Source organism: Panulirus ornatus, chromosome 23, assembly GCF_036320965.1.
Source record: "Panulirus ornatus isolate Po-2019 chromosome 23, ASM3632096v1, whole genome shotgun sequence".
Taxonomy (NCBI): domain Eukaryota; kingdom Metazoa; phylum Arthropoda; class Malacostraca; order Decapoda; family Palinuridae; genus Panulirus; species Panulirus ornatus.
The window spans coordinates 23540263-23559011 of record NC_092246.1 but is presented as its reverse complement, the minus strand read 5'-3'; the positions used below and the strand labels follow the sequence as shown (position 1 = coordinate 23559011).

Genomic DNA, 18749 nt, shown 5'->3' with positions numbered 1-18749 from the left:
GGCTGTGTTCATGCGAGTTTTTAAAAGCAATATAATGCCTAAGAAAATACTAACGATGGAAAATTACCTTTAGGTTTTAGAAAAGATGATATTGATAACTTTCTCAAAAATTCGTAAATACTTTCCCCTTGTCTTTTCTTTTGCCTTTTCATGATTTTCATAATCTCATAATTGATGTGGACTTTTGTCCGTGACTGGAGCCTTCAGTATAAAAATAAAAAAAAAATAAAAAATCACGGTCGCTTTTGAGTATACACAAACTTTATGCGAAATACATGATCTTAAGATATTTTCATCAAATCTAAACATAGCTACACATGGGTTATCACATGAATACTTTTGTCCCCTGAAACGAAACTTAACTCTATGTTTGTTATTGAACGCTGGAACCCAAACAGATGGTCATCTGGGTCAAGGAAATGGACGGAAGGAGATGCCAGAATTTATAAAGGTATTCTGTGAAGCAAATTTCATTTGCAATACTTATGATCAACTGAATCTAGATTTTGTAGAACAGATTTTGATTAATAAGTGTTCAGTCATAGTAGTTATTTGTGTTATGCTACAGCCTTTAACCATCCACTTCCCTCACACACACACACACATACCTGTGTAACCTTGGGAATGTTCCACACAGGTGTTACACATGATCCGCCTCTACACAGGTGCTACACATGATCATCTACCTTTAAAGTGTTCACCAAGCCACTTCAGTGCAGATAAACGGGACCAACTAACGAAGAACTAAACCTTCAAGGTTACACTTCCATATATAGACCATAATTAAAAAAAAAAATTTTCCAATTTTCTAGGTTTGGAATTTGTCGATCTTATAGGCAATATATATATATATATATATATATATATATATATATATATATATATATATATATATATATATATATATATATATATATATATATATATATATACATATATATATATATATATATATATATATATATATATATATATATATATATATATATATATATATATATATATACATAAAACACTTTACTTCCTCCAGTTTTTCTCCATTCAAACTTACCTCCCAATTGACTTGACCCTCAACTCTACTGTACCTAATAACCTTGGTCTTATTCACATTTACTCTTAGCTTTCTTCTTTCACACACTTTACCGAACTCAGTCACCAGCTTCTGCAGTTTCTCACATGAATCAGCCACCAGCGCTGTATCATCAGCGAAAAAAAACTGACTCACTTCCCAAGCTCTCTCATCCACAACAGACTTCATACTTGCCCCTCTTTCCAAAACTCTTGCATTCACCTCCCTAACAACCCCATCCATAAACAAATTAAACAACCATGGAGACATCACACACCCCTGCCGCAAACCTACATTCATTGAGAACTAATCACTTTCCTCTCTTCCTACAAGTAAACATGCCTTACATCCTCGATAAAAACTTTTCACTGCTTCTAACAACTTGCCTCCCACACCATATATTCTTAATACCTTCCACAGAGCATCTCTGTCAACTCTATCATATGCCTTCTCCAGATCCCTAAATGCTACATACAAATCCATTTGCCTTTCTAAGTATTTCTCACATACATTCTTCAAAGCAAACACCTTATCCACACATCCTCTACCACTTCTGAAACCACACTGCTCTTCCCCAATCTGATGCTCTGTACATACCTTCACCCTCTCAATCAATACCCTGCCATATAATTTACCAGGAATACTCAACAAACTTATACCTCTGTAATTTGAGCACTAACTCTTATCCCCTTTGCCTTTGTACAATGGCACTATGCACGCATTCCGCCAATCCTCAGGCACCTCACCATGAGTCATACATACATTAAATAACCTTACCAACCAGTCAACAATACAGTCACCCCCTTTTTTAATAAATTCCACTGCAATACCATCCAAACCTGCTGCCTTGCCGGCTTTCATCTTCCGAAAAGCTTTTACTACCTCTTCTCTGTTTACCAAATCATTTTCCCTAACCCTCTCACCTTGCACACCACCTCGACCAAAATACCCTATATCTGCCACTCTATCATCACACCCATTCAACAAACCTTCAAAATACTCACTCCATCTCCTTCTCACATCACCTCTACTTGTTATCACCTCCCCATTTGCGCCCTTCACTGAAGTTCCCATTTGCTCCCTTGTCTTACGCACTTTATTTACCTCCTTCCAGAACATCTTTTTATTCTCCCTAAAATTTAATGATACTCTCTCACCCCAACTCTCATTTGCCCTCTTTTTCACCTCTTGCACCTTTCTCTTGACCTCCTGTCTCTTTCTTTTATACATCTCCAACTCAATTGCATTTTTTCCCTGCAAAAATCGTCCAAATGCCTCTCTCCTCTCTTTCACTAATAATCTTACTTCATCCCACCACTCACTACCCTTTCTAATCAACCCACCTCCCACTCTTCTCATGCCACAAGTAAAGTGTTTTAGATATCTGGGAGTGGATCTGGCAGCGGATGGAACCATGGAAGCGGAAGTGAATCATAGGGTGGGGGAGGGGGCGAAAATCCTGGGAGCCTTGAAGAATGTGTGGAAGTCGAGAACATTATCTCGGAAAGCAAAAATGGGTATGTTTGAAGGAATAGTGGTTCCAACAATGTTGTATGGTTGCGAGACGTGGGCTATGGATAGAGTTGTGCGCAGGAGGGTGGATGTGCTGGAAATGAGATGTTTGAGGACAATGTGTGGTGTGAGGTGGTTTGATCGAGTAAGTAATGTAAGGGTAAGAGAGATGTGTGGAAATGAAAAGAGCGTGGTTGAGAGAGCAGAAGAGGGTGTTTTGAAATGGTTTGGGCACATGGAGAGAATGAGTGAGGAAAGATTGACCAAGAGGATGTATGTGTCGGAGATGGAGGGAACGAGGAGAAGTGGGAGACCAAATTGGAGGTGGAAAGATGGAGTGAAAAAGATTTTGAGTGATCGGGGCCTGAACATGCAGGAGGGTGAAAGGAGGGCAAGGAATAGAGTGAATTGGATCGATGTGGTATACCGGGGTTGACGTGCTGTCAGTGGATTGAATCAGGGCATGTGAAGCGTCTGGGGTAAACCATGGAAAGTTGTGTGGGGCCTGGATGTGGAAAGGGAGCTGTGGTTTCGGGCATTATTGCATGACAGCTAGAGACTGAGTGTGAACGAATGGGGCCTTTGTTGTCTTTTCCTAGTGCTACCTCGCACACATGAGGGGGGAGGGGGATGTTATTCCATGTGTGGCGAGGTGGCGATGGGAATGAATAAAGGCAGACAGTGTGAATTGTGTGCATGGGTATATATGTATGTGTCTGTGTGTGTATATATATGTGTACATTGAGATGTATAGGTATGTATATTTGCGTGTGTGGACGTGTATGTATATACATTGTGTATGGGGGTGGGCTGGGCCATTTCTTTCGTCTGTTTCCTTGCGCTACCTCGCAAACGCGGGAGACAGCGACAAAGCAAAATACGTAAATAAATAATATATATATATATATATATATATATATATATATATATATATATATATATATATATATATATATATATATTTTTTTTTTTTATTGTACTTTTCGCCATTTCCCGCGTTAGCGAGGTAGCGTTAAGAACAGAGGACTGGGCCTTTGAGGGAATATCCTCACCTGGCCCCCTTCTCTGTTCCTTCTTTTGGAAAATTAAAAAAAACGAGAGGGGAGGATTTCCAGCCACCCGCTCCCTCCCCTTTTAGTCGCCTTCTACGACACGTAGGGAATACGTGGGAAGTATTCTTTCTCCCCTATCCCCAGGGTTAATATATATATATATATATATATATATATATATATATATATATATATATATATATATATCAATTTTGTGTGCGTTACTAGTCATATTCCACACATCACGACAAAATAGCCACTCTTAAGACAAAAATCAAAATCGCATCCATCATTCATAATGTAAGAATCATTAGCAGTGTGAAAAAAAAATAAATCTGGCATAGACAGCCTAACTGTGGTTGACATGAATTTTTACCAATAAATGATTTACCCTAACAACCTTTAAAACTAGTTTGTTAGCCTGACACCCTAACAAAATTTAAAACTATTTGATTCACATATAACCTATACTAGCCAAACAAAACAGACATTATTGATCAACTAATAACTTTATCAGTCAAAAGTTAGTGTTGGTTAATATGTGATCTAAGAAACTCAGTAGGTAACTTAAAGAACACCAAGACATGGTTGATCAATTGATAACAACTTACACAGTATTAAGGTAACGTAACCAGGCAACTAAAACCCAGGGCAGTTTTCACCAAGAACCTAATCTTGACTAACATCATACACGGACGGTATTAATACTAGATAAGCCAACCTAACTAAGCAGATATCATTGATGAATAGATAACGTAAAACAAAAACCCAGACGGTAGTGATCAACCGATAACCTACCCAAATAAAACTGTACCGGAAACCATCCTGACTGAATCTTAATTTACAGTAGATTTTATGTATTCGGCAGAGGCTTGGAAGATGTAAATAGGTGTGCTCTGGTATTATCAAATAACCTCGTAAGATTAGGCCAGAGAGAATTAAAGTTGAATTGGATCAGATTAAGCGTATATTAGTTTCGATATATGATTATTTGCTTTGTTTCCATTTTATGTAATGATTTTGTTTACTGTGATTTTTATTGTTCCTGTTTTCAAAATAGTTGACATATTAATCATGATACATGTTGCAGGAAGAGATTACACCATACCAGATAAGGAGAGAGAAGCCCTAGTGTGTCAAGGTTGGGCGGGTTCAGGGGTAGATACCGGCAAGGTCGACTCTCGCTGCTGACCCTGTGATAACACCCGCACCGCGCCACCACGCTTAAAAGTTTTAACCTACGTGTTGACAGCGGATTGTGTTTACAGCGGATTACTTGATTTAGAATGGTTGCAACACATAATCCTGAATACTTTCAGTCTGTCTTTCGTGAACTGCGGCTAATCATGCTGAAAGTACTATAATTACACGTCTCAAGATTTTTGCGGTGGTCTATTTCGCCAAAACGTCATGGTAAAAATATTCTTTTTCGCCTTTCAAATTATTTTCAGCTCATCTTTTAAGCAGTTGCTGTCATTGCGTAAGTTGTTAGCAACATAGATTTCGAAAAAAAATATCACCGTTGATCATACAGAAAATTCTTTCAGTTCAAAGTTCAAAATGTTTCCCGTGTGTTCTAAACCACAGTAATCATGTTTGAAATTCTGGCAATGCACAAATCAAAATATGGACACATTATCATTATACTATCTGCAGTGTCTTAAAATGCCAAGATGCTGAGCAACTAAGGTACTTGCAGTTTTTTGTTTTGAATACCTTCTGTGCTTTTAAGAATTATTTTCAGCTAATGTGTTAAGATTTTGTGAATGCATACATGTGATTTCAAACGGATGAAAATACGGGTGCGCTTTCGAATCGTTTCAGAGCGCGAAACACTGATAGTATATGCAGAGTACGACTTGAATTTCTGCCGATAAGCACCTGTGTGTTTTCAAAGCCCAGTCCTTTTTGGCAAAGCTCCTGTGAACTTCGCTATCACTGTCATTGCCAAAGTTCCCAGAGTCATATCAGAGACACATTACTCCTCTCCGTCTTCACCTGATGAAAAGAGCAAGAAACAGCACAAGTGACAGTTAGAGATACAAATGGCAGGGTAAAACAGCAGAACACAGATAAGGCTTCCCGAGAGATGGTGTCGCCATCGGTGAGGTGATGCAATGCACCGGTCGAGGTTCTCTGTATCTTTGGCCTCGCTAGCAGCCATTCCCACTACAACCCCTGGATGCTCGTGACCATGTACAGAGAGGGAGAGAGATAAGGCCCTCAGAATTTTCGCCACTTTATGCTCTCATCCCAGCTCTGCATATTAGAAATCAAGTAATGATATTCACTCTCATCCTAACCGCGTTATGAACTTCACGCATCTTGAGTATCTGACTTTACCTTCAGTGGGGAATCACGATCTTTACAGTTCAAGGTCGAGCATATGCAAAGGAGTGAGACTATCTGACATCGTGAAACCAGATTCGTTTTTGTAATTTCAAAATGTCATTGGCCTACAATTATCGGGTGTCTTTTTGCTCGTTATGCTTCTGTTGTACGAGATTCTCTTCTTCATATGAACTCAATAGGATTGGGTATCGTTTTTGAAGTACCAGGAATCAGAATCCGAGTTTATCCGTAGTGCCTCAAGGTAGGAGCGGGGCTTGTAGTGATGACGTCATGGATGTAAACTGCTTAAACTGCTTTAGTTGATCTTATTTGGTCCACCGGTCGCTTTTGCCCAGGATCAACAAGTTATTGTTGCTTTAGTGGAGGGTCCTTGCACGACCAGTAGTGCTAAACAAAAGGTAAACGAGTGAGAAGGGAGAGGGGAAATATAGATATGAAGATAACGAAAAAGAGGAAGAAAATAGTGGATGTGTGTTTCAAGATGTTCCATACCCGAGCGTCAATTGTTCATATTGCAGTTTTGATAGATAAATGTAATTAAAGCTTAAGACTCACCCTTTTCAAGGACGACCTCTCGCAAGACATTAATGAAAATTTGACAGACCAGTCTAATCACTAGATTTTTGTTTCCTCTGTGCTTGTAGGACTGAAGGAACAAAACCTTAAAAAAGTGGGAAATAAAATCAGTGATCTGTGAGTGACTGAACCAATGTGAGTTTGTTGTTCATGTGTGGACCAAGGGAACCGCTAGCCAGGGAAAATACAAAAAGGATCCATAAAGTTATATGATTCTTTTTAGCGGAGGAAGGCGGTGGGAGACACGCAGACACAGAGTGTATCCGGAAGAAGTTAAGACGATATATAAGTTACCTTTGAGACTGACCGAGGCACCAGAGTCGGCCCTGAGACTCACCTCTTCCTCATGGGCGGTACCACCGCTCATCTGCCGGGGAGCTTACTGTCGCCCACACTAGGCCCACTCACCCATAAGGTTGGTACACGCTGCCTCACTCTTCCTACGTTCCACCTGCATGTACAACACTTTGTTATTATTCCATGATTTAAATTCCAGGTGCTCCTTCCCTGAACTCCCCCCCCCCTCCCCTCCCCCGGTGCTTACACAGGACTTTCTTGACCATAGGTATTTTTAGTGTTACCCTGATCTCCGCCCCGCATAGTGCCGCCTGTCCTCTCCCCGCCCCACATAGCTCCGCCTGTCCTCTCCCCGCCCCACACAACGTCGGCTGTCCTATCCCCGCCCAACATAACTCTTCCCGTCGTCTCCCCGCCTCAAGTAACTCTGCCCCTCCTCTCCCCGCCTTGTTATGACAGTCTGTAAATTCTGCCTCCTGGGGAAGGATCAGGTAGCAGTATTGTCATCATCAGGAATGTTTACGATAAAGGAGCGAGCTGGGGATAAGAAACAGACGTGCCCCATCACAGACGGGAGAACACATCCACACGTTCCCAGACTCAGGAACGACCGTGACCTGTGTCCTGTCCTGACTGGAGACGTTGACCCTCCCTCCCTCCCTCCCCGCCATCCTAGTTCCGGCAGGTACGTCCTCCCACCGTACTGACCGTCGCTTGGCAGTGCAGGTGTGTTAACTTATACAAAACATAGCTGCTGTTCTATGTATATATCTGAAAAAAAAACCGATGGTTTAACTGACTTTGTTTACCCGGTTGGTTTATAGTGTTAGCACAAGTGTGCTTGTAATGCCACTTCCCTGCGTTATCTGTGAGCACAGGTGTTGCAGGTGAACACCTGCAGAAGGCAGCAGTGCGGCTCACATACCTAGACACTGCCTTCCCTGCTGGCCGACGAGGGTTGTATGACTACCCTAGTGCCGTCCTACCGCCAGGCCAGGCACAGGGTCTGCTGTGTCTGGCCTTCACTCTACCTTCCTCAGGGTGCTAGGGTGGGGCCGACGGCTCCTGATGCACTCACATGTCTTCTGATATCTGTCTCTCAACGATGTTTGTCATCTATCTCTCTATCGCCTTTCTCGCCTTCCATAAGTTTCTAATCCGCCTCTGATCCACTTTCTCTTGTATTCTCCTCCAGGATAAGGGCATGCTTCTGTTTTCACGACCCATAAAATGTTGCTTCGCTCCTTGAATCATTATTTCTCGTCTTCGTCAGGACATGGGGATGGACCTGTCGGCGCTGACGGAGAGCGAGAGGGACGCCATTCTGGCCGTCCTAGAGCGGGACGATCACCTCCGAAAACAGGACAAGCAGCGCCTTTCGTGAGTACCACACTAACACATGCATTGTTGATCTTAATGTACTCGACCAGGCCACAAGCTATGGTCTGGCCAACACCTTACGTGTACACACTAGACCAGGCCACAAGTTATGGTCTGGCCAACACCTTACGTGTACACACTAGACCAGGCCACAAGTTATGGTTTAGGCAGGACCGTACAACCATTGGACAAACTTGAGAGCTAGTTATATAAATCCACTAAACTTGACAAGTTGTGAAGATGGGTTGGGGGTCCACTGTGTTCCGTGCATAGATACGAGCACAGTACAGGGTGAGGTAAGACTCGCAGATATGGACAGCAGAGTATTATATGAGGTAGGTAGATAACGGAGGTTGGTTGGAACCAATCATTCATTACATAGACATACGACAGGTTGGGTGAGTATCCAGACATAAGCTATGTTAGTGTTCATCCTTCTCATCCATTGGTACATGTTAAAGGTATTTATTAACAGCCATGCTCAACTGTTGACCGTTTTCCTTAGGGAAACAAAATATCTGTGATCTAAGAATTGTATATGAATTGCAGAGGAAACCTGACTCATTACTAGAATGTGTCACAATAACTTCCCAGAAATATTACTTCAATAAGGTACATCAAGATGTTGAATATGAAGAGCGTACTCATGTTGATGATAGTAATAGGGAGGACTTATACCCGTTGAAATTAAAGTAGGAAGGAGATAAAAGAAGTATGTGTACCATTACACTTTAGCCGTTTTCTCACGCAAAGTGGGATGTCCGTAGAAAATGAGGTGGTAACTACTCTCTATGACTTTACCAATCAGGTTGTTTGGCATTCTGAGTGTGTTTCCTTAGTTTTCCGACAATTCGTCATTTGTCACCAGTCACGGTTATCTGCTAATTTCTTTTTCATTGATACAGAGTGGTTATGTAGATATACGGGGGACGATAATTATCCATCGAGCACATCGCATCATTATAAATTGTCGTACTTTGCCTTTTCCGCGAAATAAACCTCCTTTTTTTGGTGGATTAGCGTCCTTTTTTATTATCAAAGTGGAGATAAGAGAAGATGTAAGATATAATACGATAGTACAGGATGAAACGTGTCAGATCAAGCACAAGGGTTGTTAGTGCAAGTCTCTCTACCTGGCATTTGTACATTACGGTCGTCGGGTTCACTGGGAAGAAAGTGTCCAGACGACACAAGATAGGACGGTGACCACGAGAGAGAGAGAGAGAGAGAGAGAGAGAGAGAGAGAGAGAGAGAGAGAGAGAGAGAGAGAGAGAGAGAGAGAGAGAGAGAGAGACGCAGAATGACACAAGATCCACACGTTAGAAGCAGATTCTAACTTTTTTTTCCAGAGAAATGTGGCCCCACGAGTGCAAAGCTCCCTCCCCGCACAGTACAGATAAGTAATTTCACACACACACACACACACACACACACACACACACACACACACACACACACACACACACACACACACATTACTGTAAGTAGATGGAGTTGATGACTTAGCAGCGAACTGCTCACGAGATGAGTCAGATAAGGGCTCGGGCCGTGCTGACCTCTGACCCCGCTTGCTAAAGGCGTGAGAGGACTGGCTGGCGCCGCCGTATACACCCTGTAGCCCACCACTCTGAATATACCACAGTCAAGCCACCACCGTGTCAATATGGTCATCAAGTCATGGATGTGGTCCATCTGTGGTACGACTGAAGGAAGGGTGGGGTTGAGGATGACCTCACTGCTCACACCTGCTGCTCTGGACCTCATGCCGGAGGCTCCACGATGTTCACTGTTCAGTACCATGAGAACTCCATGGCTCATCACCGGGAGAACTCCACTGCCCAGCACCAGCGCTGCGCAGAACCAGTATTATGCCATGAGTAAAGTTGTTGAGGTGTTGGATCCCGACAATCCTTCTGGCGTATCGTGACCTCATTTGACCTCACCTGTGACAGGGAAAGTGCGTGAGGTCGGTCTGGTCAATTTGGGCCACAGCTGCCGTGTTTTATGTCTTTGTGCGTGACCCCTGGTGACCCCTGACCCGAGTAATAACCCATTTGCACTGTACGGGGAGGGAATACTACACCCATGAGCCCCATCTCTTGTAATGTACGGAGGGAGGTCTACACATGTGGGGGCTCCATCTCTTGTGCTGTGGCTTAATGTACAATTTGAATAGAATGCTGATTATTTCCTTATTCATATACCTAAAGGCTGTTGTAATATTTGCCGGCAGACAGTTTGTCTCCTGTACTATTCTCCTAATGTGAGACCCTGGAGACAGGTTAGGGACACTGTCAACTCGCAAGTCCCTCTCACACAGATTCCTGCTGCCTATTTCTATCTAGATGATATTCACATTAACGCCTGTCAGTGTGGCCTCTCCTCATTACTTTACATTTGGTTTGTTCAGTTAACCTTGTAAATTGATTCTTTAATTCCCTCACAGCCTGGTTACCTCTGACCCACGTGCATGTGACCCCTGGCACAGGTGTGTGTGACCTGGTGACCGCTTACCCTGGAGTATGTGACATGGTGCTTCCTGACCCCATTGTGTGTGATCTGGTAACCCCTGACCCCTGGTGTGTGCGTGACCTGGTGGGTGGATGATTGTAGATCAGTTCCATGTTGTGTGATTGATGTAAACAGACTGTGGTTGTTTCCTTGTCTCCTGATACCGGATATGATATTGAAGGAAATATAGCAGGTGTTGTGTATAGCTATAGGCTCAGGTATATAGCAGATGCTGTGTATAGCTATAGGCTCAGGTATATAGCAGGTGTTGTGTATAGCTGTAGGCTCAGGTATATAACAGGTGTTGTATATAGCTATAGGCTCAGGTATATAGCAGGTGTTATGTATAGCTGTAGGCTCATGTATATAGCAGGTGTTGCGTATAGCTATAGGCTCAGGTATATAGCAGAGGAGACCAGTGACAGCACCGTCCTGTACAGCTGATATATAACGCTACAGACCAGTCCTACAGATACAAGCAAGACTGTAGGATGATAAGCCCGGCGGAGGAACCACTGAGGGAGGGAGAGTGAACCCACAGACCAGAGCCTCGGGTGGAAGAGCGGGGTAGGTTGCACCTGCCGCTATCATGACTAACAAGTGAGCATCGCCCACCGTCACGTCTGACCGCCTTACTCCCTCCCTCCCTCCCTCCCTCCCCCACACCTCCTTCACCCCTTCAATACCTGCCTCACCTAACCTGAAGTAAGAAGTTTACTCCACTGGTGTTTGGTTTGCCTCAGGCTGTGACCTTAGGGAGGCAGTCCACCCCATTATTTACTTTAGGCTGTGAGATGAAGTAACGAGTCTTCATCAGACGGGTTTAGTTTACCAAAGTCTCTTAGCTAAAAGAACAAGTCTGCACAAGGAAGGCCTAGTTTACTTTAGTAGTTTACAGCATAAGGGATAGATTTGAGGTTCACTTGTGTTCGAATCCCAGGAGGCAACACTGACCACGACGTTACGGTGGACCATTTGGCGATGCTGACAAGCGTTGACGACGGACTTCGAATATAGTGAGGTTTTTCCCAGTGCGTCTGCGGTTGGTTACATTCTGGTGTGTACGAACCCTCAGCAGGACGGCACGATCATTGGGTATGGAGGCGCGACCTTTGACCTGACCTTTTACAGTTTGAATGATGATAATGGAATGGGTAGTCAGATGAGGAACAAGGCGAGTGCCAGGCTCTGTCATGAGTTGTGTTGTGAGTTATGGTGAGTAGATGTGGTGTGTGAAGCCCTTGCGTGAGTCACCTGGCCATATCCAGGTAGTGTGGGTGAGGCATCTCTCTCCCACCCGTAGCTTTCCGCCGCCCTAGGGCCAGTGCCGGGAGCGAGGGGCACGGGCCTAGACCTCTGGTGGCGGAGCTCTGTCTCTTGCTGCAGCCGTAACTGATGGTGAAACTGAGTGATAGTGACGCACTGTTTTGATGGTGACGTTGGATGATGGTGAACATTACACTCAACGGAACTGAATATGTGTGTTGGTGATAAACAGTTGTGATGGTGACGTTAATTCCAGCTGATAGTAAATGATAGTGACGTTAACTGCTTTCGATAATGAATGATGGTGAGATCAGCTGTAGCTGGTAATGAATGCTGGTGACGTTGATTCGAGCTGATAGTGAATCATAGTGACGTTAACTACAGCTGATATAATGAATGATAATGAAGAAAACATTTGTAATGTTATTGTTGGCATCACAGACATGGTTGTTGTATTAATCATTCACAAGTGAGCAATGACTAATGGACTGGCCCTCAGGGGAGTATCTTCCCTGGGTGGACCAACCCTCATGTCGCCGTCTCCACCAAGTGTCATAATCTACGAACTTCAAGTTCTTTAAGAATCTCCTGAACGAGATCCATGTGAATGCCAGAGGTTGGTTGGGTAGTTATGTCGTTAGGGTAACACCAAGACTTGAAGACCGGATGATATCAAGACTTGAAGACCGGATGATATCAAGACTTGATGACCGGATGATAATAAGACCTGAGGGCTGAATGATATCAAGACCTGAGGGCTGGATGATATCAAACTGAGGGCTGGATGATATCAAGACCTGAGGGCTGGATGATATCAAGACCTGAGGGCTGGCTGATATCAAGACCTGAGGGCTGGATGATATCAAGACCTGAGGGCTGGATGATATCAAGACCTGAGGGCTGGATGATATCAAGACCTGAGGGCTGGATGATATCAAGACCTGAGGGCTGGATGATATCAAGACCTGAGGGCTGGATGATATCAAGACCTGAGGGCTGGATGATATCAAGACCTGAGGGCTGGATGATATCAAGACCTGAGGGCTGGATGATACCAGATACGTATCGTGTTGTTTATGATCTGCAGTGTTCCACGTTCGTCTCATTGTGTTAGTTCGTCTTCATGTTAGACCATCTGGTGAACGTAACGGCTTGTTCAGTCTCTGGACTCTTATCAGGTGATAAGAAATACATTTTCTTGTTTTCTGAAGTGATTAAGTATCGAAGAAAATGGTGAGAAGTTATTGAAGGTGTAATGAAGAGAACGGTAAACTCCACCTACACTACACTCCTACCTTTATACCACGCCCACATTCATACCACGCCCACTTTCAGACCCCGCCCACCCTCGGACCCCTCTTACCTCAGTGACCTCACGTACCGAGCTCGGTGGAAGAGTCGTGCCGCCCTGTGAGAGGTCAGGACTGTAGGGTTGTGCCGCCCGCATCACCGCCGCCCACACCTGTTGCCAGGGAGGGCGTGTGGTGAGCGGGCAGGCCCAGGATGCTCCCTTCAGCACCTCCCTCCTGGTCACAAGTAGGGACCTTGTGCTGTGGCTTCTACAGGTAGGTCGTCAGTGAGCCAGCCGCGTGCGCTGTACGTACAAATCCCTCGGGAATCAGTGAGTGTGTGGGTTGTACATGTAGTGGGAGCGCGTACGGTCTGGGAATAATCTTGAACGCCTGAAGAAGGTGTTCAAGATATTTTGTTTGCTGGTTTTAACATGCCATTGACGGGTGTACTTTGATGTGTGCATAATATGCCAGTATCACAGGAACTTAATGATCAAAACTTTCGTCGTATGCATCTGTCTCCATACTCCCTGCTAAAACACTTCTACAGACAGATTGGTACCTTAATGTAGGTTGGTTGCTTAGCTTTTGAGGCTTTAGGCCTATCAACAGCCAGGGTCAGTAAGACCCTCAATTTCAAGGTATATCCACCAACTGTGAAATCTTTAAACAACTTCTTGAGCTATTAAGCATAATTTCAAGACCAATTACACTCTCACTCCGCATGTTGACTCTCGTTCGTCCTTGCGTGACTTCATCCCATTAAAACATTTACCATTAACCTTCGTACCTAAAGTTGTCAACTTGTTTCTAGAAATGATGTACATTATCTTAAGTGTTCCAGTTTTTAGGACTACGAGACAATTTTTCATCAGGCATTTCTTGGTCCACAGTGAGCAGCCGTAGCGTAGGTATTACCCAAAGTATATGAATTTATTCGTCTTCTCAGGTAAATGACTAGTTATTGTTGTTGTTGTTGAAGGTGGCAGATGAACGACGATGGTCAGTCGGGTATGGCAATGTTTGTTGGTATGTTAGCGGGAGTCGTGTTTTCCTAGGAGTAGACTACTGATGGTATAGGACGTTTATATATCCATGTAAATATTGTTTGTGGATAAAGAAAAATATTTAATGAAATGTATATGTTTCTTCCCAGGTCCCTGTGTTCACTTCCCACGTCCCTGTGTTCAGTTCCTCACGTCCCTCCCCACCTCGCACCGTTGCTCTGAATTCTGTGTTGATTGTAAATGATTGTTGCGACGATCGCCTTAGGCCTTCTGTAGTGGGTCGGATCCAAGCCATCCTTCTCTGCCCAACTCACTCCTCCAGTCAGCGTGCGCACCAGTGCCGCCAGTTTGCGTCTAGATATCGCATTAGATTTAGTTCCACATTATACCAGAACAACCGTACAGATTAGCTTGTGGAGAAGTGTAAACAAGAATATAATCATATCCGTCTGATCAATCTGGAAAAGTGAAGTTATATGAAAGCATCGACCCTCACGAGTCATGATACGTGGAGCACTGGTGTCTGGTCGGCCAGGGCCAGCTGACACTGTCCGATACCTGCCGGCGTCTTCATTCAGTCTGCATTCATAACAGTGGATGAGGCTAATATTTGACCCAGGTCAGCAGTACTGCAGTGATAACGGTAGCATGTGCTACGGGTGCCTGGATGAGAGAGCCAAGTTCATCAAAGGTTAAGTTCCCACGACCTGTCAGCCATCACTGCCACCACACTCGGCTGCGCACTACACCTCGATAACCTAAGCCAACACATCCACACTCGTCTACATTATACTAATTTATATTAGTTTAAAATTTCATTAGTGATCCTAATGGTGAGGAAGGTTAAAGGATGTTGGAGGTATAGGTAGTGACGAAGCTGGTCCGGAGGGGTAATCTCGTCATGGTAGGTAGTCTAGTCCACCAGGGTTGTGTTGCACCCCTCGGAACATCGGGTGTTGGTGACGTGTTGCTGACGGAGGAGACGCAAGCGGCGGGACGGAACCTGACGATCTCCAGCTATAAGAGACATTTACCATACCAGACTGCAGATCATTTAATGCAGTCGCTTCAACCTATCCACTTGTCCACTCCCATTATACACTTATTCCCTTTAATATTTTCCCCCGTCACCCACTGATTCATCATAGTGGTTAAGATTTGTTTGGTTCAAAACAATACGCTATTGAGGCAGTGGAGATGTGCTTTAGAACATGTGGACGTGCGATATATTGTTCAGAGGAGGTTCACGTGGCGTGTACGACCAGAGATGGTGGTACACATGACAATTTCTGCTTATCAGCTGATGGCGCGAGCCTCGGGCGCTTCTGGGGCGAAAGTGAAAGTCGAGGTAAATCTTTTATACACAGCATATTGGTCCAGTTTTTGTACGTCACACCACACACAACTGTTGTAAGTGAAGGGAACCATGCCATATCATGTGTTGTAAAAGTTCTTCAAGTATTGTATCTCAGTTCTTCAAGGACTGTATCTCAGTTCTTCAAGGACTGTATCTCAGTTCTTCAAGGACTGTATCTCAGTTCTTCAAGTACTGTATCTCAGTTCTTCAAGGACTGTATCTCAGTTCTTCAAGGACTGTATCTCAGTTCTTCAAGGACTGTATCTCAGTTAAAAGCCAATTTTAGCACCAGTTTTGCCTCTAGCCTTGAGTGCACGTGTTTCATGATCAGAATCCCTCACTCATACCCAGCCAGTGATCTTACACCAACGATGCGTGTTGAGAAGCTGCCTCCAACTTGTACTCTAGCAAGGTAGACTTAGGCAACGGTGGGATTAACCCGTTTTTTCTTGCAGTTGTCTTTCTAATTTACTGTGCTTCGATAAAAAAGAAAATGAAAATCCACGTATATTCGAGGAGAAAAGAGGTATATTTTAACGACTTCCAACGACCATCTTAGTATTTGTGTGTGTGTGTGTGTGTGTGTGTGTGTGTGTGTGTGTGTGTGTGTGTGTGTGTGTGTGTGTGTGTGTGTCTGTGTGTGTGTGTGTGTGTGTGTGTGTGTGTAAATAGATGGAATACAAATATGAACAAGCAGGGTTAAGTATACGTTTGTAGTGTGTGCTTCCATATGATCATTATGATGATAATGATAGATTATATCGTTATTGATAGCAAGGTAGGTATATACATAGAAAGGTAAACTTATACATAAAAAGACTGAAAGAGGATATCTTTAAGTACTTGACGACTCCATAGCAGAGTGTGCTAAGATACGCATTTCATATTGTATAAGCAGAATACATATATAATGATTTACTTCAGGTCTAGTGCAAGGGTTCCCTGACTTCTGGACCAATCACAGTGAAGGATAAGGGAGTGGGGGCGACCAATCAGAGGCGAAGCGTGAGCGGCGGGGCTGGGCTGGGCGGGTGTACCCCGCGGGAGAGATCTTGCCCTCCCGCTCCCGCTGTTCATCTCGCCAGTGAACGCCCCTCCTGTACAACTGATTCTTTTTTTCTTCCCGCTGTCTATCCTTCCATCCCTTTACGGACTAACAAGAGGCGGGGCTGGTTAGGTGGAGAAAAGGAATCATATGATGGAGGACTGGAGACAGTTCTTAACGGTCAGCCCACAAGACAGTGATGATGATATAATGGTTGTTAGATATACATCCCATACTTCTCTACCTACCGTCACCTTAGTCTGACCTCTCCTCCTCCTCCTCCTCCTCCTCTCTCCAGTCTGGGAAAGCGTCCATGTGCAATCATGTTTACTCAGAAGAATGGTTTAGCAATGATTGATGTTGAGACGTAGAGTAACCTCACGTTAAGAAATATATCGCGGCCTCAGCTGGGTGAGTCGTGTGGTGCGTAGCTCTCCAGTCTGCTGTTCTTACATGTTTCACCATCATGAAGCACTTGTGCACGGTAGTCACAGACGGTGACGCTACAACATTGTTACCCAGTTTCCTCACGGTCGCCTGCTACCACCAGGGACGCCCCCACTACCCGCTGACGGTCAGGTCGAGCAACTTGGCCTGGCTACCACACACCCCAGCACACCTGGTTCGTCTGGCTACCACACACCCCAGCACACCTGGTTCGTCTGGCTACCACACACCCCAGCACACCTGGTTTGTCTGGCTACCACACACCCCAGCACACCTGGTTCGTCTGGCTACCACACAACCCAGCACACCTCCTGGTTCGTCTGGCTACCACACACCCCAGCACACCTGATTCGTCTGGCTACCACACACCCCAGCACACCTGGTTCGTCTGGCTACCACACACCCCAGCACACCTGGTTCTTCTGGCTACCACACACCCCAGCACACCTGATTCGTCCGGCTACCACACACCCCAGCACACCTCCTGGTTCGTCTGGCTATCACACACCCCAGCATACCTGATTCGTCCGGCTACCACACAACCCAGCACACCTCCTGGTTCGTCTGGCTATCACACACCCCAGCACACCTCCTGGTTCCTCTAGTTACCACACACCCCAGCACACCTGGTTTGTGTGGTTACCACGCCCCCAACACATCTGGTTCTGATTACCATACACCCTAACGTATCTGCTTGTTCGACTGGTTACCCCCCCCCCCCACACACACACACACACACACACACCCCAGCAGGTCCCTACGCTGTGCAGTACCGGGGTTGTGGTTGAGGACAGGAAAATAACCTCAGCCCTCCAGTAGCCTGCCTGGCTAAGGAGAAAATACTTTCTCGGTAATTTACCCCAACAGGGTTATGCCATCGGCCACCGTCGCCAGGCTAAGGCAGAAACTTTGAACATATTTTTCCTAGATTTTTGGTTATATAAACATTTATTTTTCCTCTTTTTGCAGTAGTGGACATGTTATGGGCACAAACATGCCTCAGCCGTGGCCTCTCAGATGGAAGGAAAAATGAAGAGTAGAGTGGTAGTAGAGAGTCTAGATATTAACTATAGTTCCTCAGGAGTTTGTTGAAATGATCATTAAAGGTGGAAGGGTTGGAGGAAAGAAAAGACGAAAAGAAGGAAATCAGTTCCACAATTTTGTTGGTCGAGGAAAGGATCACAGTCGGCCCTCGTGTAGCTGGTCTTCATACCTGCCTACACAGTGGGAAGGAGCATCCAGTGTGGTGCCGTGGGTCTTGGCCTTAGTGGCAGGTATGCACTCAGACAGCTCACAGGAGCAATAACAGGACAATGATACCTGTAGAATAGATAGATGGTGTCAACATTACAGCGAATGGGAAAAAGATGGTTGAGGAGAGGTGGTAGCTGGAGAATCGACGAGGCGGAAGGGTTTTGATTCCACTGTGGCTAAGAGTGGTGGAGGAACTAAGGACTTTCTTCTGAGTTCATATCCGTATATGTAGGGTACATTTATCACGGTTATCTCAGACATACGTTTGTACGGTCACTTCATCATAGTTCAAGCTTCAGGCTTATGTTTAGCCTGAGCGAGGTGGGAGTACG

At 44.6% G+C, this 18749-nt stretch overlaps 1 protein-coding gene across 2 annotated transcripts in view; it reads left to right on the top strand.

The window, feature by feature from the left end:
• Positions 1-6678: 6678 nt before the first annotated feature.
• Positions 6679-18749, top strand: part of LOC139756926 (synaptotagmin-like protein 5) — a 252541-nt gene continuing 240470 nt past the window's right edge. The window contains exons 1-2 of one of the 2 annotated variants that reach the window (XM_071676854.1): positions 6679-6976; positions 8132-8238. In XM_071676854.1, the coding sequence (XP_071532955.1) occupies positions 6908-6976; positions 8132-8238 (176 nt within the window). In that variant the 5' untranslated portion in view covers positions 6679-6907. The remainder of the gene's footprint in view (positions 6977-8131; positions 8239-18749) is intronic. The other variant, XM_071676855.1, reaches the window with a different exon arrangement.